The following is a 25,456-nucleotide window of genomic DNA, read 5'->3' as shown; positions in this document are numbered from 1 at the left end:
TGACTGTGAGAAGGGTCAGACATTGGCACTGATATTGTCAACTTGACATAGTAGAATAAAACAAATCTAAACTATTATGTTAACATAACATGATTATAACTGTTTTCATTCAAATATTTAAAAAAATACACACATCGTTTGTATTATGTTTATGATGAACTTAATCAAGAAACTAAATTCAGGAGGGATTAACCGACCCTTTGATACAAAATCAGAGAATATTCATCACAAATTTTTTGCATTTGCTAAATTTTTGGTATGCAAATTCTTTTGTAATGTATTGCACACATTTAATTTATCTTGTGCGACATTTTTTCGTTATTTTTGTTATGCTAGGCTGTTGGAAAACGCTTCATTCAAACAGTTATCTTGAATATTCCATCCACAACAATCCATAAACTGTTAATAGAGGATGCTGTGAACTCTGTCCTACCTTTAAGCTTGACTCTCTCCATTTCCAGGTTCTCTAGTGCTGCCCGGAGCACCTGCCGGACCACGTCTACCGCCAGGTGCTGTGTTGCCACAGTGTCCCGAGTCAAGATCACCCTGAAAAGTCCTCACACATATAGCAAGCCACCAATCACACCTGACTCACCTGCATCATTATGGATACATGAATCTACTTATTGCCCAAGTCCTGAGATAGTTTGATTAACAAGGGGACCATTTTTTCATTAGTACAGGTAATACAAACAGGAAAAGTATTATAATCAGAGAGAGAAATGGTTTTAACAACATGTTGGCTTGGAAGCTAAATAGGCCTACACAACCAAGTTATGTGGATGTAGGCAGTGGTCCTGAGTGATCCCTAATGTTCCAGAGTGGTCCCTGGCACCCCAAACTGTCTGTGCAGATTTGTGCCTGTCAGTGGAGGGGATAAATCTCAGATTTGCCCTCATTACAAATCTTGTTTGGTTCATAAGCACCATACCCACACTTCATGCAATCCACAAAACATGAAACATGAGCTCTGCTTCCACATTAAGGTGACAGGCCAGGATGTGACAGAACGACTGTTTAAAGCAACATTACACCCAACCCACTGACTCAATGAAAGGCTAGTGGATTCAGCATGGTTACAGACAGACCTGTGCATGACATTGAGAAGTTCTCGGGAGAGTGTTGGGTCCTCTCCGAGCTGTCTCCGCGACCACTTGGCATTCAGCAGAGCATACAGGCCCTTCAGACACTGGTCGGCTGTCTCACTGGGCAGGCGAGATGTCGGACTGCATAAAGACTCCATGCAAATACCTGGCGGAAAATACATTGAATAATTGTTATGATTGGATTAAGAGGTTTTATTTGATCATTATCTTAAGTTTTCAGTACCACTAACAAAAATGTCACCTTGGGATTCATGAAAGAATAAATCAATCTGCAATTACAAGAATTAAGAGGAAATTCAACTCAATGGAAATTTTCCAATCAAATATTTATTTGAATTTGAGCAAATGATAATGGAACTGTCATGCATTCACAACAAAATATAAATATTTATAAACCACAAGCAGGCAATTCACATACATCATTTTAGGAATAATTAGAGTTTGCCAAAGCCACTAATCTGCGAGTCAATGACATGGTAAAATTTAGAAAAACTATAGTAGTTTCCTAAAAAGTGTAGTGTTCCATTTAAATGAATTAAGGTTGTAGTGTTCCATATAAATGAATTAAGGTAAGTCAGGTTTAGATGATGGAGTCAATCCCTGATCATGACTTGACCTCTGACTTAACAATGCGTGTGTGTGCATGCGCATGTTGTTTAACGCCACATTCAGCAATATTCCAGCAATATGATGATGGCCTGTAAACAATCAAGTCAGGACCAGACGATCAAATGATGGATATTGTGAGCAATGATCCATCCCATCAAGGTACGAAGACACACAATCAACCAAGTCACAGAGTCTGACCACCCAATCAAATTTTGTCCCCTCTTACAACCAGCATAGGTTGCTGGGGACCTATTCTAACCCGGATTCCTCACGGGGGTAACAACTTTTGACGATTATGTTACACAATCAGGTAACTTTAACCTGCTAGCCCAAGTCTTCTAAAAGGCTCCAAGGACATGATGAAGAAATGTCATAAGAGAAACATGTCTAAAACAAATTATGGAGTACACGGACAGCTGAATTTAACAACTTGTGAAGACTCACCAAGGATGAGATAGAATCTGTCTTGGTTGAGACTCTGTGGTTTCATGTTGGCTGGAACATTAGCCGGCTGCAGACTGAGGGGGCCGACTGTATGAGGCACCCCCTCCCTCTCTCCCGACTTCTCTCCCATGGGATCACCTAGTCCCTTCTCCTTCAACCACACACACAAAGCGTACAGGATAGGCGGCCAGGATTTCTTGTAGTGCTGCCGTGCTGTCTCAATTGTGTCAGGATGGTAAAAAGCACCACCATCAGTCGGCAGCTGACTTGAATATTCTGAAAGAAGCAGAAGGTTTGTTGTCTGAATCATGTATCTTTCTGAATGAGATATATCAATTGAATTAAGGGTTTAATACTAAATGTATCGTTTTAATAAAAATATGGGAACAATATGCCATGGTTAGTATGAAGCAATGCCTATACCAAACAACAGTGATAGATGTTATTCTTGCGTTCTTACTGCTCATCTACAAAACAAAACAAACACCTTTTGTGTTGCCAATTTAAGTAGAAATGACTGATATCAAATGGCTACATTGAACTAGTCAGCAGATTGAGGAAGATGACATGGACATTTAAAGTGAATCAAGAACCACAGCGATAACCATAGGAATAAGCATCTTTCATGATAACTGCCAGTGAGTGATGAACTTTTTACATTTCTCGAAACATTATTCCAGCTGTATCATGGCAGAATACACCAAGGAAAGTCTTCACACATTCTACCCATGTGGGGAATCAAACCCTGATATTCAGCATGACAAGCCAACACCAAAACCACTAAGCTACTTCACCATTCTGTGCAAGATAACAAAGACACAAGTATTTCATTAACACAGACATGTATTCCTACGAGGAATCCAACAAGGAACATCATGTTACACATGTATGTCGCCCGTACCTGAAGGAAGAGAGAGGAGAGCATGGTCCCTGAGGGCGTTGTTCCAGTGCTCACTAAGGGTAGACAACTCGGGCTGGACCAGACTGAGGAGGGACTCCCCGCTGTGGTCATTGTACTCCTCCTTCATCTTCTCCTTGGTCTGCTGCTGCTTCTCCTGCTCGCGGTCGATCGCCACAATGTACACCTGTCAAATATATATACATGTTTACATCCGTCTTGCTTGACAATGGTATACTGTGTCTACATTGTAATCTGTCAACTTCCAAGAAATGACTATCAAAGAATTGTTACATCCTGTCAGGAACCTTTTCATTGTGGTATTTATTGCACTGCTGTTCAATGGTGCCAGATCTTCGTTACATTCTTCCACTTACACTACTGATCACTACTGATCTTGTGATGGACTGAGACCTACTATATTTATCACTGTTAGATCACACAAGACATATTTTCAAAAGTTTTCACTTGCACAAAACGATCTTAGTGCTAAGATGATCGTAACTTCCAAACTTGAACATAGGCTTACGATAGTTGTAGTTCTAAGATCGCTTTGTGCAAATGGTCTCTGGCCTTCTTAAGATACTGAGGATGGAAGAAGGTTAACAACAAATCTGTCCACACAAACCTCAGCCCAGGCTCTGATGACCGCCAGTTTCTCCATGGTGGAAGCACTTTCGTTGTACAAGAGAGACTGAGACTTGCCCGTCTTCAGCTTGCTGAGTGAGGACACCAGCAGCTGGTGGACTCTCCGCAGATCATTGAGGTCCCGCGCTACCCCACTCCCGATCCAGGTACTGCACACCTGGGGACAACAATGTCAAATGAATGACAGAAACCATCTTGTTTTTCCAAGTGTGGACCATTTTTCTCACACATATATTAAGCCGCCAATCACATCCTCGGCTGTCATCTGCTTCATTATGTCAAATAAACTACAGAAACCATCTTGTTTTTCCAAATGTGGACCATTTTTCTCACACATATAGCAAGCCACCAATCACATCCTCAGCTTTCATCTGCTTCATTATGTCAAATGAATGACAGAAACCATCTTGTTTGTCCAAATGTGTCATTAATCACTAAACATTTAGGGTTCCATCTGAATATCAGGTATTGCAAACCCAGCTGTCAGAATTAGCATAATAAACATTATTCCTAGGTAGGTAGGTACGTACCACTATGTATACAAGATCAACATACGTGGGACCCATCTTACAAGTAGATGATGACAGTGGAATCAACTCTGGATTTCTGAACAGCAACGGCACAGAATAGTACTCAAGAACTCTTTGGCAATAAGTTTATACCTTAACTCATGTCACTGGTACAACTCCATAAAACCTTACTGATTAACAATTGCCCATATTAATGGATACAAAGTAATGTCCATTAAAATATATGTACATGTTCCTAAGGCTAAAAAAAATATTAGTCAGGTTGATTATACACAGCTGTTTATTTGGTTACATACAATATTTAATAAGTAAACAAAACAAAAAAACGCCTGCCTTCACTATATTTTCAAAAGCCATTGCTTGAGAACCAATTCTTTTATTATTTCTTTCAAGCCTAACACTGCATATACAGGTGGTAGAGTGAAGGATTATCCTATTACTCATATTCCAGCTATGTCCTAGGTAGGTCGTTTTGTTGAAGGATCTTTAACAATGGGAGACTGCTCTATACATGCAGTACAGTTGGCGGAATACAATAACTAAAGCCAAGGTTGCAGACATCCGTGTATTTACCTCACACGCTGCGGCAGTCACATCTGAGGGTGTGTCTGGGGAGAAGGCGGGCCGGAGGGCTGCCCCCACCTGAGCCTGGTACTGCTCCAGTACCACATGACCTGGAAACTCCGGCTCCGGGATGCTTGCAAACTTCGTCACAAGTTCCTGGTAAAACAAACATTTCACAGCAGGTCAATACAATGTTTGAAATCAAGTGGTGCTTGTTGTTGCCTAAATGCTAAAAGTTCAAGATTTAAGGGGCCCCTAATTTCAGATGCTGTAGATCAAACCTCAAGGGCCTCGGGATTCTCTTCATGTCAACTGGAGTTTCAAGCCCTTTTAAAATTAAAACAGACATACCATGCCACACATATCCATGTAGAATATTTGACCTTGGCCTTTGGTGTAATAATGATTACTGAAAACATACATTTATTACTTTATTTTGTGGCAACCATGAAGACGACTATTACCTCAAGAGCTGCTAGACCAGCCAATCGCAGCTGGTTGCTGTCTGATGTTGCTGCGATGAACGCCATCCTGATCAGGTCAGATAGATGAAGAGCCAGGTAACATCCTGATGGACGAAGGGAGATAATCAACGATGAGGAATCGTGTCAAAACTTCCCCACAGACTTCTCCCACTTTTATATATTCAATAACAGACAAGTAACAAACAATAACAAACAAAGCATGAATATATACAGAAATTATTTAGCTGTTGCGCAGCTGTGCACATTAGTCTCGATGCAACTCTCATTAGGCGCTGCATTACTTTACAAGTTTTCTGTGTGACCTACGTTTTCCTGTTGACTCTGAAAGTGCCTTGGCCTTGACCAGGTCAAACTGATCTTCACCACTCTCACAGGACGTCATGATCTTCCTCAGACACTCAACAGCAAACACTCGAGTTGGCCATCTGACAAAGGGAGAGAGACATTTTAGAAATACAAAGCGGCATTGTGTTAACACAAACTTCTTATATATTAGTACAATGCAACTTCATAATCCTGAGAGAATCCTTGACTGGGAACCAATTGTAACCCTAAACCTCCATAGGGTCTGCCTATACCAACCTGGGTGCTACTGTAGGATGTGCGTTCTCTACTTCCGCAGCCTTGAACCTGACATCAATGTCCTGACTCTCCTCGTCGTCATCATCATCACCTCCGTCATCATCGCCAGGGCTGGCGCTACTTGTGTCTGGAGGAGTTTAACATAGGTACATTTAACCATCATCACATAACTTCCTCTGACATCAAGCAGGAACCAACACAGGAATAAAACAACTGAAGCCACGCACAGAATAATCTTATCCACATCAACATATCTCAAGACATATTTAACATTCATTTTAAGGTATAAGCAGACTAGAATATGTACTTTACTAAGAAAGTGTTATCCCAAATATAACATTTGTTACATCTGACAACTTTCTACCTGGCATTAGGTGTTCATAAGCAGACCTGTTTTCATTCTAAGTTGCAATGAGCTGCTTCAAACTTTGTTGGAATAGGCCTAACACTGAATGATCATATCAACTATAAAATATCTCTCCACACCAACATAAGCACTACAAACCTGTCGACGCAGATAATACATCCTTCAGTAGCATCAGCCAGCGAGTAAGATTTGGAATGGCAAGATTCTGCAGCAAGCTGTCGATTGTGTCCTGCACATCCGATATCAGCTTCCCATCTATTTCTGTATCAAGCATTCCAAACAACGCCCCCTCTAGGCCGGTTTCTGTGATGTTGGCACACGACTTCCCATCCTTGCCCTCACCAGACAGCGACAAGGCCTGTTCACTGATTTCCCTGGCTTCTCGGGTCACCAGCTGACGAAGACAGGCTACAGCCGCCCGCCGCAACAACAGGTGGGAGCTCGTCAAGATTTCCTGTTGGAGGTAGTGCAAAAATGACAGTAAAATTCCTGGGATTTATCTACATCTGCTCAGAAACCAATATTCAGCCCAAATCTGCTGCAAATGTCAGTAAATATTCCCAAAAATTTGAATGACAAATTTACCAATTCATGTTACACAGTAATAACTATTGTTGTGGCTTTTGTACAGGTGACTGACCAATAACGATTTTCTTCCAAAACTGCCTGCCAAGGGCACTTGGAAAAATCCCCAAAATAAAATTGTTGCACAAATGGTTGTGAGATTCAAACAGAACATCAAAAAAAAATTTGGATTTTCACATTTATATTTCTTTACAATCCTCTGTTGAATCCCAATAATAAGTGATTTCAGATATAAGAAAGTGTCCCTTGAGTTCCAACATATATGTTACTAATGATCTAGCTGGAACTTACGCAGAGGTGGGGTATGAGGCTGGTGAGGTTGACGTGGCGAGGGGCAAACATGTGTAGTTGTTGCAGACACGTGATGGCCTCGGCCTGCACCAGGGAGTCCGGGTGGTCCTGCATCACTGCACAGCACACCAGGCTGTACAACCGCGCCGTCGCAATAGACCCGCTGTTTCCTGATGAAGAAACATCATATATATACAAGAATGTCAAATGAAAAACTGAATCAGGAAATGTCCAAGTGACATTTGTCTCAAGCAGAATCAGTGTCGTTATTGTGGGTTATTGAAGTTTAACCATTATCAAGGTACATATCTTGTCACCGTGAAGATCCGGGTTAGAATAAGATTTCAGCAAACCATGCTTACCGTGAAAGGCATCTATGCTTGTCGTAAGAGGCGACTAATTGGATCTAGTGGTCAGACTTGCTGATTTGGTTGATGCATGTCATCATATCCCAAATGCGTAGATCAATGCTCATGATATCAATCACTGGATTGTCTGATCCAGACATGATTATTTACAGACCACTGTCATACAGTTGGAATATTGCCGAGTGTGGTATTAAAAACAAACAAACATATCCTGTGTTGACCAGCAGTCATATGTGATAAAACAAATTAACAGGCTCTTTAAACATCCTTTCAGAACAGATCTTCCACCATATTGAAGGACATAAAAGACTCAGGCTACTCACCCTGCAACTCTGGTCCTATGGATGTGATAAGGGCTGATAGACACTTTCCTAGACACTGGTGAACATCAATGGATGACGGTGGGACCGACAACAGCAGCTGTAGCACCAGGGACAGCGTCGGCTCCACATAGCTCCGGAACATTGGTCCACCAGAGTCAGCGATCAGTGCTAGGGCATGGAGAGCCCACACCTGGAAGAAAGTGAGTGAGTGAGCGAGCATCAATAGGGTTAATGTCAATTTGAACTGTATACATTTACAATATGTTAGCTTAATGTGAAAGGAAAGTCCAAAATGACTTCGTTGAAATTCATGAGCACAGATACGTTGATGACAAACCAAGAATCTAATTTAAGCTGAATAAATAAATCTGAATCCCTGATCATTGGATCCTGGCATGACTAAGGGAGACAACTCTGAAGACTTGTCCAACTGTTGCAAATACACTCACAAACCTGCAGACACTATAGCAGTCATAATGTCTAAATAGACTTGAAATACACAAGAAATGCTCACTGGAAAAGACAGTCACTCATTCATCCTGGGATGACTCTGCAATAAAGACTCTGCTTACCTGTACAACAGGTGAGTTGAAGTCCTGTGCTAGAGCCAGTAGGATGCTGACGCTGGTGTTGAGATGCTGGCCAGACCCCATCCCCCCTACGTAGCGGTGGAGGCAGCCAAGAGCCAGGGAGTGACCCGTCCGACTCACTACATCTCTTGCAGACTTCAATCTGGGCAAAAGGCAAAGAATTACAACACAATGAACAAAAACACTTTCACTACAAGGGAAGTTTGAGGTGATGTGTCAGTTTCTTTCTTTGTTTCCCAAGAAAGTTGCATGTATGTTGTTTATGGATACATTTTTCAACAACTGAAATTCTTGTGAAAGTTGTATGTATGGATACATTAACTATCTGCATCTTAAAGATGATCTCTTATGAGTGCTATAAACAGATGGGATCTTTATTCAATGTAAAAATATCATGTCAAAAATCGAAATAAAACAGTTACAGTAAATCCTCAACCTTCTACTTAAATATCTCTCCTGCCAATATTGAGGCCAAACTTATAACATACCGATATGCCAATACTTACTTATCAAAGCTGTATTGTGCCATCTCGGCTATGAACCTGCTGTCCCCGACAACCTGGGCCATCCGACCCAGGGCCTCGCCAGCTGCACATCTCAAGATAGGGTTGGCGCTGCTCAGTGCACCCTGGGTAATACAAATCCATGAAGTACAACATGGTCACAACACAAGGTTACAGTGAGTGAGTGCGTATGGTTTTACGCTGCTTTTAGCAATATTCCAGCAATATCACGGCGGGGGACACTAGAAATGGGCTTCACACATTGTACCTATGTCGGGAATCGAACCCGGGTCTTCGGCGTGACGAGCGAACGCTATAACCACTAGGCTACCCGACCACACACCCCCCCCCACAAGGTTACAACAGATACGGGTGACTAAACCTACTATTGCAATGCTATTCCAATAGTATCACCACTGTAATGGTGGCGAGTTAGTGAGTGAATGTTGTTTAATGCCACAGTTAGCAATATTCCAGCTATATCACTGTGGTCTGTACATAGTCTGGACCAGACAAACCAGTGACTGAAAGCCTGATCTATATCATGAAGCTATGTCAAGTGAAGTAACTGATCACCTGATGAATAGGGCTAGGACGATACACCAACTGTGTGATCCGATATGTATCGGGATACCTTGCTCACAATCCGATGCACATCATGATACTTGCATGTGCTCTTATCTGTGGTGCATAAGCCAGCTTTTTCACAGGCAAGATGGCCAAACACCTGGCACACAAATGATTTGCAGTTGATAGTGTCAATTATGGTACAAAGGATGAAAATATTTACATGTTTACTACTAACTAGTGTTTGTTTGGTGTAATATTTTTTACTTAAGTGTGACTATGATCGATACTTGTATCAGGAAGTAAAATATTGCGATCCACAAATGCATCGATGTATCATCCCACCACTGCTGATGATATCTTGCCTACTGGATCGACATGGGTATTTATAGTTATCTAGGCTGCGACTTTAGCCACTGGTCTGAAGCCCAAATCTAGTAAAATTCAGTCCGGTCTTGTAAGCTCAGCAAATAACAGTCTACATAATAACACTAAAATCTGTTGAAACAGATGCCAAGAGCCAAGTTCAGGGCTAGTACTCTCAAAAGTGTTTGTTACATCCAAGGATGTGCAAGTGTTTCACCATATATTTTGTTCCATCACGGAGCTAGACTTACCATGATAAGGGAAAAGGCTGCTTTCTTTACATCATCTGTTCCGATGCTTGTCTTTGTTTCAGACAGACTCTGTAGAAACAAAACGTCATTATTTCACCTTACCATAGCACAAAATGGTATATCACATATGAAACAAGCTTCTACAACAGAGTTTGACATCTCTGAATAAGCATAATTGTGTGCATATTCACACCCTAAAGCATGCTTAACGTGCTATATTACTACCCAGTAAATGGATCAATGTGCACACGATTTTCATTCTCAGCTCCCTGGGGAGTATACAAACCAAGCAGTCTGTGAGGCTAGAAGGTTAACAGTGACATTACCATCTCATCCTTCCAGGTACTGCTGGGTGAACACAGGCACATTTCGAACTACCGTACTCGATGTAATAAGCGCCCAGGGCGCTCTCAAAATTAGAAATAGGGGGCTCTTATTAGAATATTATTTTGGTGGTAAAAACAAGAGTTGGAAATAAATTTCATGGTTTATGCTGACAGCCTGAAATGTTTATGTACGACAGCTATATTTTTCCAGAATTTCATTGCCCATAATTAAAGGTGCCTATAACACACGAGTGCGTATTATACGCGAATAAATAAGTCTTGTGTACATTGATCAATCGGAAGCGGTGCTAATTGGGATTGTTCACTAGTCAATATGTTAGCAATTATCGCCGTGGGCGCTTATTACGTCAAATACGGTAAGTCTCTTGTCTAAGGAGACGCCACATGTGCTACATGTGCTTCAGTGTGGGCATCATTCAGCAGTCGGTACTCTCTCGCATAATGGAGAGACTTCAGTTTCAAACAATTTCCAACTAGACCTCCATGTTGGTATTGGCCCTACCTTGAGTGCACACAGCACTGCAGTGAAGATGTTCATCTGGACAGCCTGTTGCCGTGACGATTTAGCTTGCTTGATACATTCATTGAAGTGGTTGAGCATCTGATATCGATGTTTGTGTGCTACTCGGGGGAAGATGAACCCATACAATCGTACAGAGCTGTCAATGACAGCGACACCAAGTGGCAACGGTCCTGGCACAGGATCACTCTGTAAGTAGAGGCACCACATTGTACAGCTTGATATGTTATGTGATACTACAGATAATAGTTAGTTATCTTTCTCATTGCTAACAAATGTGGGAAACAGAACCCATGTTGGGATTCAAACCCAGCCCCGTTGCAGAACCAGCTGCATTCCAGTAGGCTACCCACAAGCTAATTTGGTTCAATGTTTTTATACCAACCCTCTTGTAGGTTTGAGTGATAAGTGAGTGAGTTTGGTTTGATTTACTTGGAACAGTTTTTGTATACAGCTATAACATAATGGCCTAGAAATCCATGAGACCAGTGGCTCACAGCATGAGCAATAATCACAGCTGTTTGGATACAATGAGTGAGTGAGTGAGTGAGTGAGTGAGTGAGTGAGTGAGTGAGTGAGTGAGTGAGTGAGTGAGTGAGTGAGTGAGTGAGTGAGTTGACTTTAACGCCACTTTTAACATTATTCCAGTTATATCACAGCCTGTCAGCTTAATGTGGGTGGAAAGCCCGAAGTGATGCAGGTCTCAGACGTTTACCACTTTGGTGAAACCCACGAGCACGGGTATGGTGCTGACAAACCTAGAAACATAATCAGGGCGAACCGGGAGTCGATTGGATACAATGAGATTAGCCTACATACAATCACCCGGATTATAACCCCCACATCTGATCCTCATTTCAGTTATCTTTGAAACAAGAACATGGAAAAACACTCCAATAACTGCATGTATTTATAAATTATGTGATATGAAGGATGCTGGTGATGAATACCATTACATTTACAAATGTACATGCTTTAACGATGTTGTAAATTGTATACCATTATAAATGTAAAAATCATTCAAGAGTGTAAACATTTATGGAATTGTTCATTTCCTCAAAATACGTGTAAGGAATTTTGTAAATTTACCATTATCATTATGAAAACTTCTGGCTAGTTGTATGTCTGCCTCATTACGCTCCCTTTGTTCGTACCTCATATACTGAGGTCCAAGGTCCGAGTGAAATAAAGTTCTGTTCTGTATGTGCTGATGACAGTGGAGTGATGGGACATATCCCGTCTATAGAAAGAAATTGACTCCTGAAATTCTAACTTACCGGAGGACATCTTGCATAAAGATACTGTGCATCATGCTCCAGAGCCCCCGAGCCAGACGCGCTGTTGGGCTGTAGCTGAAAGCAGACGACATGGACTTCAAAATGTATGAAAGAAAACCAAAATCTGCTTAACCCTGAGAGAAAACATGTTTCCATGATGCAGTTGTATTCTTCTGTGTGAACTGTACTGAACACTTCCTCATGACAGACCTTACACGGAACATGGGAATTAAACCATGTGCATCTTACTGATGACAATGACTGAAGCACTGAACAGAAGTTGTGTCTAACTAATTGCATCAATGTTTACAATAACTCACAATAATGTAATGCTTGTGAATATTTTTTATCATAAGATATGATAGTACGCAGCATGATGGGTCTGGTTAGTACACAGTGATATTTGTTAGAGTGTCTGCATGCTGAGAAGATCCTGGTTGTCTCCCTTTGTATAATGTCATGTTAGGGTGAAAATACTTTGTAGTCACATGCCGTGCTCATTCCAAGGCAGATGTCATGAAAAGCCACTCAGATCCTTAACTGATGTTCACAGAGTCTAGATGCTTCAATTCATTTACATTTCTTCACATTATGTCTCCATCCCTAGAGGATCGTTTAGTGTTTTCGCGTACTCACATTCACCTTTCACACACAGAAGCAAACACAGTAGTCTACAAATAAAACCATGCAGCACAGCAGTAATAAGGAAGGGATCTTCCCTTGTACATTCTCAAAACCTGAAGTGCATCTCCGTCACATATCAAAACTAATCTTGTCATAGCCACTGTAGTTTCTTAAAATGGGACAAATTTTGTAGTTATAACGATTGTATGTTTATTAAATGGGAACAGTTTGACGGGTTTGTAACACAGTTCCTAACTGTTATGGAAACTAACGAATCTAGGTCAGATTTAACTATGGGTAGTGCAGCCTCATTTCCAACATGATATCGTCAGTTTCTACTCGATGGGGAAATGTGTGATGATTGACTGAAATAACATTCAGTTAGAATGGTTAGTCGATAGAGTTCATGTCATCAGCTTGTCCTCCATTCAAAACCAATCTCTCTTGTCTCAAATCTTTTGGAACTTTATGGAACTTTTAATGATTGTGACCAACTGTGAGATAAGTGACCTTATGGGTGAAAATATTTGACATTTTGACATTTCATTATATATTAAAACTACAGTATCTTTGGAACACAAAAATCCAATTCCTAAGCTTCAACTCATATTTATTACAGAGATACATGGCATCAAACATTTGGACTCTTTTTCCGACTTAGAGTAATATGTAATAATTGCAGTCTTTAGACATAATGTGTTGAATTAAAAGAAGACATGTATGCTGAAAGGTTTTTAAAGGTTTTTATTACATTACGGACTAATGAGAGAGAAATAAGATATTTTGGTACAGTCAACACACATAGCGATTTATACAGAAGTAAGTTGACATCTTTATGACGTCATGGCACAATTGTATCTGAGCACCCATAAAGGTCCCTTTTCTCCCGGTGGGTCACCATTAATAATCAAAATGATTGCCTTGAGCATGGAAGACAGGAGAGAATTGTTTTTGGGAGATATTTACTACTGGTTCACGATGCATCTGATTGAAGCAGGCGTACACCTAAATAAACTCAATGAAACTGGCCGCATTCGAAACATGCACCTCAGCAGACGGCCCTCCGCTGGTCATGACAGCATCCAAAACAAAACTTCAACATTGGTGATCAAGCTTGAGACCTGCACGATGACACCAATAACTTATATACAGTAATTATACAGCATGGAATAATGAAAACAGAATGTAACAATTAACACTTTTTTTTAGAAGTATATGCATTCAAATATTTACATGAAAAAAAAAAAAGTCAAATATATTTTAAGAAAATCTTTATAACCTGTTTGAAATGAATATTCATGCTCCATATTTAAAACAACCAAGTTTGCATAGCAAAGATGTAACTCCTGGATATTACTTTAAAGGTCAATGGGTGATTCAGGATTATTTTGGATTTTCGCAATATTCCAGCTGTACTAGGTGAGGTGACATCAGAAAGAGGCTTCAAACATTGTACGTGGGGAATCGAACCCAGGTCTTGTCCGCTGAAAGCCAACGCTTTACCACAAGGTTACCAACCCGCCCCCCCAATAATTATTTGTCATGTTTGACCAATTTGTGTCCGACTATTGATGAAGGCTTGATCACCAAGTTGAGCTGAAAGTAAGACATATTAGCAGCACGGGCACACATCTGTAAGTGCAGTCAGTGTTGTTGCTGTTTTAGGAATACTCACGAACTCCTTATCCACCCTACGATTAGGTTCAATCTACAAGAGAAGGTACAGGTCGACTTCACAACAATTTGACGCAGCAATGGTTGGACGAAAGAGAAAGAGTTTGGGAAATGAGACTGCACACTAATGGACAGTAACAAATTGATACCTGGGGTTCTAATAGTAGGATGGGTTTAGTGAATAACGAACAGCCAACAAGAAAGGGCAAGACAAAATACTTTCATATTCCAAAGCATAAATGATACAATTAAACAAAGTCAATAAGGCTCTTGTGATTAAACGTTGGAAGCCAAAGGTCATAGAAACAGACAAAACAAGGACTTCATCCTCAACAGAAACATGGAGACGAAATCAAGGGTCAACATGTAAACAAACCAAGACAAACACAACTCGTTTGTAAAGGACTGTGAGGAGAGAGGAGAAATGTGAACGTCTATATACATTCTATGAAATGTGAGTGAGAGTTAAAACTTTACATTACATCTGCTTTATATGAAAAAATAGAGCATCTGGCTATGAAATATGATCCTGTGTATGAAACAACTACAAATCTTACAATTTGGCCTGTTTTCTACTTTGTTTTCAACTTACGAGAGTATCTGGATGTAGTCACACCAGAAATATAAGAGGGGCTTCAATCTTATTCTATAGAGTGTTGGCATTTCGGGTGTTTTTGACAGATATATTATTGGAGTAATTTATTGTCTTGATGATGACACCCCGTCATTCCAGGGCCTCATTCCCCGATGGTATGATCATCGTAAGTATGTGCTTAATGATAAGGAGTTACGATAGACTTAGGACAACATTTCCTTTGAGGAACATTATAAGCCTGGAATGAAATTGATACAGATTTGCATTCAATATGGCTATTACTGATGACTGTGCTCGGCTCTACTGGTGAGAAAATGAGATTATTCTCCAGCAATATATGTATTGACTGGCAAAAGTGAGTGAGTGAGTGAGTTTGGTTTAACACCGCTTTTAACAGTATCCAGTTATATCACGGCATGTCAGCTTAATGTGGGAGGAAAGCCCGAAGTGATGCAGGTCTCAGACGTTTACCACTTTGATGAAACCCACGAGCACAGATATGGTGCTGACAAACCAAGAATTGAGTGAGTGGGTCATGTTTAACACCACTCTTTTAACAGTATTCCAGTTGTATCACGGTGTGTTTTACTTTTAGACGTTTACCACTATGATGATCTGATTCATCATTAATTGGATATCTTGTGCAAATGTTTCTAATGCAATTAAAGAACACATTTTCAGCACTTACACCATAATTATGTCTATTACAACTAGCTGCGTTAACACCATGATCCTACTGTTCAACAACATCACATTCTAATATTTCCTTTATCATATGAACTAGTTCAACAACATACTGTTTGAAAAGAGAAGGCTGAAACATTACAGACAAGTTCAAAGTGTTCATGCACAAAGATATGTGAGTTATACTCGTATATATGTGTGACATCATGGTGTTCTTGTACTTGTTATGATCGTGTATAGCTTTCATATTCTTGTGGCGTTCATATACATGTGTTCTACTGGAGTAAAACTGTGGTATCATCAAGGTGTTCTACATGTTATGACAGTGTCAAGCTTTCATATGCTTATGGCGTTCCTATACATGTGTTCTACTGGTGTAAAACTGTGGTATCACCATGGTGTTCTTGTACATGTTATGACAGTGTCAAGCTTTCATATGCTTGTGGCGTTCCTATACATGTGTTCTACTGGTGTAAAACTGTGGTATCATCATGGTGTTCTTGTACACATGTGGTACTAGTTCTACTGCAAAATTATTGTGATATTCCTGTATTGTCTCCTTGTTAGAATGCTTGCTCGGTAAACTGTGATATCTTCCTAGCTGTTATAATGTAGTTTCTTCAAAATGTTTTGTTGTTTACATAAATCTTTCACTTGTGTAAAACAGTGCTCATGTTGCCTATCTATGTTCCACAAGCATATAAACATAATATCCCCAAGCTGTCTAACTACCCTTTGTATTTTCAAACAGTGCATAAATATGATATCCCCAAGGTGTTCCAGTGCTTTTTATGTTCCAATAGTATATAACAATGATATCCCCTAGGTGTTCCACTACCCATGTATTTTCCAACAGTGTATAAATGATATACCCATGATGTTCCAGGAGTGTAAAACTGTAACAGCCAAATATCCCAACGTGCTGAAGTAGTGTATGTTAAATGTAACAATGTTGTAGATGGCCCGTGTTCTACACAGATGGCCTTCGCAGGAGTCCTACCTGGTCCTCAATGGCCTTGTGGTCCGTCTCTTGCAGCCATGACCCCAGTATGACACTGTCGTCAACGTGGCACATGGATCGCAACAGCGAAGTCGTTGTTGTTGCTGGATTGTCGGTCAAGGTAAACTCTGCAACCAGCTCTCGCAACAGCATCGGAAACATTCCTAGAACAGAAGCATATTGTCAGTGTTCGAAATACCTGCCTGCCCGACCGTCCGAGACGGGTTGATTTCAACTCGGGCTGCCAGATTTTCAAATCCCCCTGCCCGACGGTCGGGTTATGTTTCATATGTGACAATATTCTAAATATTTCCCGATGATAATCATTAATTCACATGTAAAGATGAATGATAAAATGTAACCAAAAAGAAATCCCGTTAGCTTATCCTGAGAAACATATGATTCTAGTGAGCAGGCAGGTTTTGGTCAGGGCTGGCAAGTATTTCAGCTAGCCAGTCCTGTGGTCTGGCTGAAATTTTTGGGAGTTTCATACCCTGATATTGTGATCACATGATCAGGAACAACGCTTGTACAGTAAAACACCAGTCACTTTTGCCTTTAATTACTAAATGAGTGGGTCAATGTTGTTTTATACAACTGTCCACAATATTCCAGCGACTGTAAATAATCAAAACCAGGCACACCATTCAGCATAAGTCTGGGAGGATGACACACAACCAAACAGGTTCCACATTGTAACCACCCAATCATTGTTCTTACAACAAGTATTGGGTTCTGGATGTCTATTCTGCCCCAGAATCCCAAAGAGGGATTCATGTAGTTCTTTGTTTGTTTGTTGTTTAACACTGCACTCAGCAGTATTCCAGCTATATAAGTGGCCTCTAAACAATCCTGTTAGGGTACAATGACATGCAATTTACCAAACCTGCCCCAATATCCCAATGAGGTCCTCAGAAAGTATGCATGGATTTCACACTAGAAAATAGATATTACCTTGACAGTTCATATAGTTCCTTGTTTGTTGTTTAACGCTGCACTCAGCAATCTTCCAGCTATATGAGTGGCCTCTAAACAATCCTGTTAGGGTACAATGACATGCAAGGATACAATTACATACAAATTACCAAGTTACCTGTCCACTGAATCCTTTCCTGACCTCTTACGACAAGCACAGGTAGCTGGGGACATATTTTAACCCGGAAGCCGCCCGAGTCATACACTTCATACACTAGAAGTGGTATAAGAAACCTACCATCAAAGGATTCTGGCGGCAGCAGTGACAGCACGTCATACACTCTCAGTCTCACCATGGCGGCGCTGGCCTTCAGGTGGGGACCATACAGCTTGATGATGCTTGGAAGGCTGAAAGTTCAAGACAACACTGAAAGGCACTTCAAGTGAGTGAGTTTGATTTTACGCTGCCTTTAGCAATGTTCCAGCAATATCACGGCGGGGGACACCAGAAATAGGCTTCACACATTGTACCCATGTCAGGAATCGAACCCGGGTCTTCGGCGTGACGAGCGAACGCTTTAACCACTAGGCTACCCGACGCCCCAAAAGGCACTTCAAACTATAAACCGAAAGTCATGCATATCTTATATCTTAACTCTCAATGAATATCTTTTATTTTACCTCCCTATGGATATCTTATGCTTTACCTCCCTAGTGACAGGATATCATGATCGCAGGATGACTTACTGTGACAACATGAGCAATGCACACTCCATCGGTGCCAGCAGACGGCGAATGACATCTTCTGTCACCAACTCCCGACAGTACAGAAGGAAACTATGCATAGCTGAAACACACACATATCACACAATAAATAAATTGCAAGGGATTCCAAGGCGGTTTTCTTTTCACACAAAAAAATTGGCAATGAGCAGCGATGAACAGCCAATGATTGGCTGATAACAGAATGGGCGGAGCTTTTGTTGGATTATTGTTTACGCTAAACCTCCATAAATGCAAAGAAATACTGGTCAATATTAAATAAATATGTTAGATAGTATTAACTAATGGTCAAGTGAAGCTGCCAAAGAACAGCAGTATGAGGTTGGATGACCACCTGGGGCAACTACTGACAGACAGTGCTGCTGTCACATGGTACCCTGTCAAAGAAGTAAGTGAGTGAATGTTGTTTTACATTGCAGTCAGCAATATTCCAGCTGTACATTGCTGTATAGTATCAAGTCTGGACCACCCTAACCAGTAGTTGACATTATGACAGACAAACCAGTGGTTGATATAACGACAGACAAACCAGTAGTTGATATAACGACAGACAAACCAGTGGTTGATATAACGACAGACAAACTAGTGGTTGACAGTATGACAGACAAACCAGTGGTTGATATAACGACAGACAAACTAGTGGTTGACATTATGACAGACAAACCAGTGGTTGACATTATGACAGACAAACCAGTGGTTGATATAACGACAGACAAACCAGTGGTTGATATAACGACAGACAAACCAGTGGTTGATATAATGACAGACAAACCAGTGGTTGATATAACGACAGACAAACTAGTGGTTGATATAACGACAGACAAACCAGTGGTTGACATTATGACAGACAAACCAGTGGTTGATATAATGACAGACAAACCAGTGGTTGATATAACGACAGACAAACCAGTGGTTGACATTATGACAGACAAACCAGTGGTTGACATTATGACAGACAAACCAGTGGTTGACATAACGACAGACAAACCAGTGGTTGTTATAACGACAGACAGACCAGTGGTTGATATAACGACAGACAAACCAGTGGTTGATATAATGACAGACAAACCAGTGGTTGACATTATGACAGACAAACCAGTGGTTGACATTATGACAGACAAACCAGTGGTTGACATTATGACAGACAAACCAGTAGTTGATATAACAACAGACAAACCAGTGGTTGACATGACAAACCAGTGGTTGACATAATGAGCAAAGTTCTAAGCTGTCTGGCTATTGTGACACTCAATCAGCCAGGTCACTGAGCCTGACCACCCAATTCATTTCATCTCTCACAACAAACACTGGAGAAACATTTCCCAAAATCCCCACAGGATCCCTGTCTACAAAACTTGATCTAAGGATTTGTCAAATATACCACAGAGCTTAAATGAATACTTGGTATATCTTTCTTCCCCACCAAATACTAACTGCTAATACATAACAAGGACTAATCAACTACCCATGCATTCCAATAGTCCAAAACAGGCAATACAAAAACAATAACACTAGTGTACATTCAACCCAAGCTGTTGATAGATCTGCTGAACACAGAGAAAATCTCACCCAAGTATCATTTGATAAAAAATGTTTTAATATGAAAAACACAATGGTGAGATCCATTTATCATCCAAAATTATTCTTCTAATGTTTCCCAGTTTGTAAACAGTAATACCCACTGTCCCCATTTTAAATAGCACTGCTAACCAGCTTCAGAGGCAGAGAGATTAGTGATGTCATGGTAATCCATGAGGTCACAATGGACTCCAATGCATTGTGATAGAAATTCGTTGTAATGTTATCTACTAGGATATCAGCACCAACTGTCAACCCTCATATTGTATTAGGTAATATGATCATGTTATTGTGGTGTCCTCACCGCCAAGAGCGCCGGCTCGTCCCTCCAGCGTAACCTGCCACGTGAAGGCATCACCCCGCACCTTCTCGGACTCCAGCTCTCGACTTGATCGTGGGAAGGCATTTCGCCACAGCAGCAACATGCGGGGAAGATGGTTCTTGACAACTGACTGACCTGTAACATTGAGGTACATTATGCTTTAAGGGAAGAATCTGTGGGTAGAAGTAAAGTTCGAATATTTCAAGTTCTTAGCCATATAGCCAAATCAACATTCTTGTGACTACATTGAGGGGGTTGGGAGAAACACTGTTGTGAAAAGTATTTCAGCTATACCATAATATATCAGTTGAATGTGAGAGGAAAGCCCAAAATGAAGCAGACTGTAGATATTCAACACTAAGGTAAAATCAATAAGCATTGGTATGGTGCTAACAAACTAAAGATAATTATCAGCAAGATTCTTGACTGATCCTGTCACAACTAAGGGGGGTAAATCTGCACAGTGCCTAAGATGATATGTGCCCATTCTCTGTGACATATACTGCTCCACTTTTGATAGGGATGTGCTATATTTCCATGATACATTAAAACGATTTTCATATCATGTCAAGTGTATAAATAATTTTTTCTGACATATTGGATTATCCCTATCATAAATTGAGTAGTATGTATTGAAATTCTACCCAGGAATAAGACACAGCCTGAGTATCAGGCGAGGAAGCATGAGAATGTTAGAGTGCTGCTGTACCTAGAGTCATGAGGGCCCCCAGCAGAAGCCAGCCTGACTGGGTTCTCTGCAGAGACAGACGACTGTTCTGGGACGCTGTCCTCAACAACTCCTCTGCTATTGTGAAGATTTGCTGGAATTAGAACAAAGAAGGATTAAAATAACACTTGGAATCTTAATGTAAAACCATGATCATTCTAAAGAATAAAAGATAAATTGAAAAAAAAGGAGGGGAAAAAAAGGATTAAATAAGACAACAACAAAAAAAAAATGGCTGAAATCATGACAGGATTACATGGAAGTGTATCATGTCTCATGAATTAAAGTCTCTTCTCACATTTTCTATGATAAAAGAATCAAAGCCCAATATCATTAATTGTTGCTCATGCCATCAACCACTGGTTTGTCAGGGTAACGATTTGGTTATTTCCAGATAGCCATGAAAACAAGCATGAAATACTCATATCCGCACCAATATGACATGTCCGGTTGTGTGGAGCACGGCCGCCATTTTCAGTTCTAGTCAAAGTTGTTGCCATGGAAACTCAAAAAGATTTTTAAAATAATAATAAATAAATAAATCCCAAACTATCAAAAGGCGCCAGTTCACCATTTGACCTATCTATGTGACAAGTTTGGTTAAGATATCTCTCATGGTTTTTGAGTTCTGATCCATAAACGAAACGTGATGGATGGACAGCACCCATTCTTATATCCCTCTTCCACTTCATGGAGGGGGATAGTAAGTGCCTGCAGTGTAAATGACACATCCGATGACTACGCACCTTTCCTTTTGCGTGTGGAATGCCTAGAGGGCACTGGTAGACCCCTCCTAGTAGTGCTGCAAGTGCACTGCTATAGCCAGACACAGCCTCCGGGGACGACTTCAGCTTCTCCATCCTCTCCACGCACCGGTCCAGCAGGGGCGTCAACTGTGACGGCAGAGCTACAGCGATGCTGCCCAGACACCACGACGCCGACAGACGGGCAGCATGACTTGGATGGATGAGCACAGACACCACAGGCTCAATGATACCTGTGAACAACATGCAAAGTTAAAGGGGGACTCTCCTCAGGAAACTTGGCAGGTGTACCAAGTTTTATTCAGGTCGTTCAACCATGATTTTTTAATGCTTATCATAATATTATGATGTATGTCACTAACAGCTAATGATTGCCCCGTTTATGCAAAGACAATGTCTCAGTTTGATACAAAACACTTACACGAATCTAGACCTAATACCGAAATGGGCAACGGACTCGGGTATTAATATAGACCTGCTGAGATGATGATATTCACAGCTGTAGCAAATGTCAATAAAAAATCCCAAATTTGAATTAAATTTTCCCAAGTCACGTAAATGGGAAGAGGTTTAATCCTAAAATTTACATTATTGAATTGATTTAAATACTTCTGATGTTTTAATGTTTCATGAGATACTTCTAATGATTTTATTCCCAATTTGCCTGTCAAGGGGATTTAGTTTGGAACCAAAGATATACCCAAGTCCATTGTCCCAAAATATAAAGTTGTATACATATGCTGTTTCTTCTTTCAAAGCATCTGTGATATGTTGAAAACAAATGATCTTTTGAAATGTTTACATGATTGCTAAGGAAAGGAACATACAGTACATCAACTCTGACACCACATGTGTAAGCTTGTCTATACATTCCACGAAGTAAAATTATCAGAACACTGTGAAACACCTGTATGTAACTGATGCCACATTTTTTCATTCAGAATCTGTCCATGAGCTATCTGCATCTGTTAACATCACATTGGATGACAGACAAAGGGATATCTATTGACTGAAACAATCTCCACAAATAACTTTGACTAACTATAACAAACAGCAGTCAAAAGTGTTTAAAATAAATAAATAAATAAATTGACCTGCGATAAATCATTATGTGGGATTCACTCCATCAGATAAATTCTACATGTAATCATTATCTCAAGCCTGAATTTAAAGCAATTAAAGTAACTCCTACTTGAAATTTGATAACAAAACACTTTGCACGGCATGACTGCAATTTAATGCATTGTACAGATAAGCAATTTCTTATACCGGTAATGAGTGAGCGAGAGTTTGGTTTAACGCTGTTTTGAATGAACCGGTGATGCTAAATGGGATATTATGCATCAGAAAACAGACATTTATCTTTTTCAGAATATTCTCATTTTGATAAAGTCCTGATAGATGGGCAAAGAATAGAAAGTTGGCATGACGCTATCAGAGCAGCCCTCCTTCTGGGCACCGTCCCAAGCAATGTCGGATACAGCTGATATCACCTCATCAGAGAAGATAACTTTACTTTACACATAACTCATGAATTTTTAGGCTGGAGACAGACAATTCCTATTACTTTTCCATTTTCCTTGGCTATCTCTGTCAATATGATGACAACAACAGGGCCAGCGGATGAACAGTTACCTTCCAGGATGTAAATGACAGGGGAGATAAGTCATGTCAGCTATAGATTGTAACATCAGAGCCAGGGCATTTCAGATATTGAGGAGATTGCAGTGAGGGATCTCTTTCTCAAATAAGAAAAACAAAGTTCTTGTGATACATGCCATCCTATTTCAACCTCTTCTGCATGTTTTGGCCATCAATAATTAGAAATGGTGAAGACAGTTGGCAAATAAAATGCATGATTTAATGGTGAACTGTAGACACAAACTTACCCAAACCTTTCTCGTATTTTTTGGTTAGTCTGTTTTTGTTTGTTTTGGTGTAGTTTGTTTGGAAGAGGGTTGTTTGACAAAAATAAGTGTCATAAAGGCTTTCAGACAGCTTCATGTTCTAGGACATTAACTGATTGTCAAACCACACAAGAGGGATACAATGACATGCTTCAACCAAGTCAGCAAGCCTGACCATCCGGTCCTGTTCGTCACCTCTTACAAGCAAAGTCACCTTTAACAGCAAGCATGGGTTGCTGAAGACAATTCTATCCCAGGTCTTCATGGGTTGACTTATACTCCACACACCAAGAGGTAAACCAGCTTTCTAAGGGTAAAGAGTTGGCAGCAGCAATGTCTGAAGGGTTAAGTTTGGTTTGTTTACTCTTGTTCCCTGGCAATTATTCTAACTGCTTTCTCCAAGAGGACAAGAAACCTATAGCCATGTCTAACTTGTTCGTAATTTACATGAACACAACAATGTGATAACATCACAAAATATATTCCGCTTAACTGATAAGTGTAAATTGAAAGTCAGCAATATTTCTGCTGTTATCAGCATGATTATTGACCCAGCAGTCATCAGACAACACAGTGTTGTCTCAGTCTGATAAGGCAGGCCTGCTAATGCCTCTAAACGATGCTATGACAAACAGTAAATGTTCTCCATCCAGCAATCACAATAAACTAAGTCAGATAGGATCCTAGATTGAATGAAGTGTGTGGAGGGTTCTGCTCTGAAAATGTCCAGATAAACCAATCAATGGCTACCCTCCCATGATGTTAGTTTTCCAATGAGTGAGTGAATCGGGTTTAACGCCACTTTTAACAGTATTCCAGTTATATCACGGCGTGTCAGCTTAATGTGGGAGGAAAGCCCTAAGTGATGCCGATGTTTACCACTTCGGTGAAACCCATGTGCACGGGTATGGTGCTGACAAACCTAGAAACATAATCGGGGCGAAACCGTAATTCGAACCCACAATCATAGGTTTCTGCCATGCCCAAGGGACGCAACTCTGCACAGCAAATCGTGGCACCTTAGACGACTGGGCCACCCATGCTCCCTACAGTTTTCCAAAACACATCATGGTCACCTCATCTACTTCAGACTCTGAAGGTCCTTATAACATACATGACACTCAGTGACTACTGGCAGTCAAACATCACCCATCTTTTCTTCTTCTTTTTGTTGTTGTTGTTGTTGAATGCCATACTCAGCAATATTCCAGCTATATGACAGCGGTCTGTCAGTAATCGAGTCTGGATCACACAATCCAGTGATTGACATCATGAGTATCGATCCATGCAATTGGGATACGATGACATGCATCAACCAAGTCAGCGAGCCTGACCTCCTGATGCCGTTAGTCCCCTTTTACAACAAACATGGTCGCTTTTTACGGCAAGCATGGGTTGTTGAAGACCTATTCATGGGTCAAATGTGATCACAGTGGTTATGAAACACATGTCTCACCCATGGACACAACTAGGCTGGCTTAACTCACATCCAGGTATGAACTTTACCGATAATATCCCTCTCAACTGACTAATCTACCTAATTTAGTGTGAGTATCCTTATTCAAGCTTTAAAAAGTCGAATCGCTAAACTAGCAAGCTGCCTGATGTAAGTTTGTGGCCCTCCGTAGTTGCTTCAGTCACAAGTTGATTGACTGAACTGCC

The 25,456-nt window shown here is 40.5% G+C and overlaps 1 protein-coding gene across 6 annotated transcripts in view; it reads right to left on the bottom strand.

The window, feature by feature from the left end:
* The window catches only part of LOC124118948 (HEAT repeat-containing protein 5B-like), a 126,419-nt gene that overhangs the window by 7,033 nt on the left and 93,930 nt on the right, over nucleotides 1–25,456 (bottom strand). For 5 of the 6 annotated variants that reach the window (XM_046481289.2, XM_046481295.2, XM_046481280.2 and 2 more), the window contains exons 10-33: nucleotides 21,870–22,120; nucleotides 21,106–21,217; nucleotides 20,379–20,531; nucleotides 18,461–18,560; nucleotides 18,012–18,121; nucleotides 16,799–16,962; nucleotides 14,521–14,553; nucleotides 12,222–12,296; nucleotides 10,927–11,133; nucleotides 10,078–10,146; nucleotides 8,897–9,018; nucleotides 8,373–8,532; nucleotides 7,801–7,990; nucleotides 7,110–7,279; nucleotides 6,372–6,687; nucleotides 5,867–5,993; nucleotides 5,591–5,709; nucleotides 5,264–5,367; nucleotides 4,809–4,955; nucleotides 3,686–3,862; nucleotides 3,061–3,244; nucleotides 2,160–2,435; nucleotides 1,089–1,251; nucleotides 434–546 (exon numbers count right to left, since the gene is read on the bottom strand). In XM_046481289.2, the coding sequence (XP_046337245.2) occupies nucleotides 434–546; nucleotides 1,089–1,251; nucleotides 2,160–2,435; nucleotides 3,061–3,244; nucleotides 3,686–3,862; nucleotides 4,809–4,955; nucleotides 5,264–5,367; nucleotides 5,591–5,709; nucleotides 5,867–5,993; nucleotides 6,372–6,687; nucleotides 7,110–7,279; nucleotides 7,801–7,990; nucleotides 8,373–8,532; nucleotides 8,897–9,018; nucleotides 10,078–10,146; nucleotides 10,927–11,133; nucleotides 12,222–12,296; nucleotides 14,521–14,553; nucleotides 16,799–16,962; nucleotides 18,012–18,121; nucleotides 18,461–18,560; nucleotides 20,379–20,531; nucleotides 21,106–21,217; nucleotides 21,870–22,120 (3,642 nt within the window). The remainder of the gene's footprint in view (nucleotides 1–433; nucleotides 547–1,088; nucleotides 1,252–2,159; nucleotides 2,436–3,060; nucleotides 3,245–3,685; nucleotides 3,863–4,808; nucleotides 4,956–5,263; nucleotides 5,368–5,590; nucleotides 5,710–5,866; nucleotides 5,994–6,371; nucleotides 6,688–7,109; nucleotides 7,280–7,800; nucleotides 7,991–8,372; nucleotides 8,533–8,896; nucleotides 9,019–10,077; nucleotides 10,147–10,926; nucleotides 11,134–12,221; nucleotides 12,297–14,520; nucleotides 14,554–16,798; nucleotides 16,963–18,011; nucleotides 18,122–18,460; nucleotides 18,561–20,378; nucleotides 20,532–21,105; nucleotides 21,218–21,869; nucleotides 22,121–25,456) is intronic. The other variant, XM_046481325.2, reaches the window with a different exon arrangement.

This window comes from Haliotis rufescens, unplaced genomic scaffold, assembly GCF_023055435.1.
Source record: "Haliotis rufescens isolate VD_foot unplaced genomic scaffold, xgHalRufe1.0.p SCAF_3, whole genome shotgun sequence".
NCBI lineage: Eukaryota > Metazoa > Mollusca > Gastropoda > Lepetellida > Haliotidae > Haliotis > Haliotis rufescens.
The sequence above is the reverse complement of the archived record's forward strand: the minus strand, read 5'-3'. Positions and strand labels throughout refer to the sequence as shown.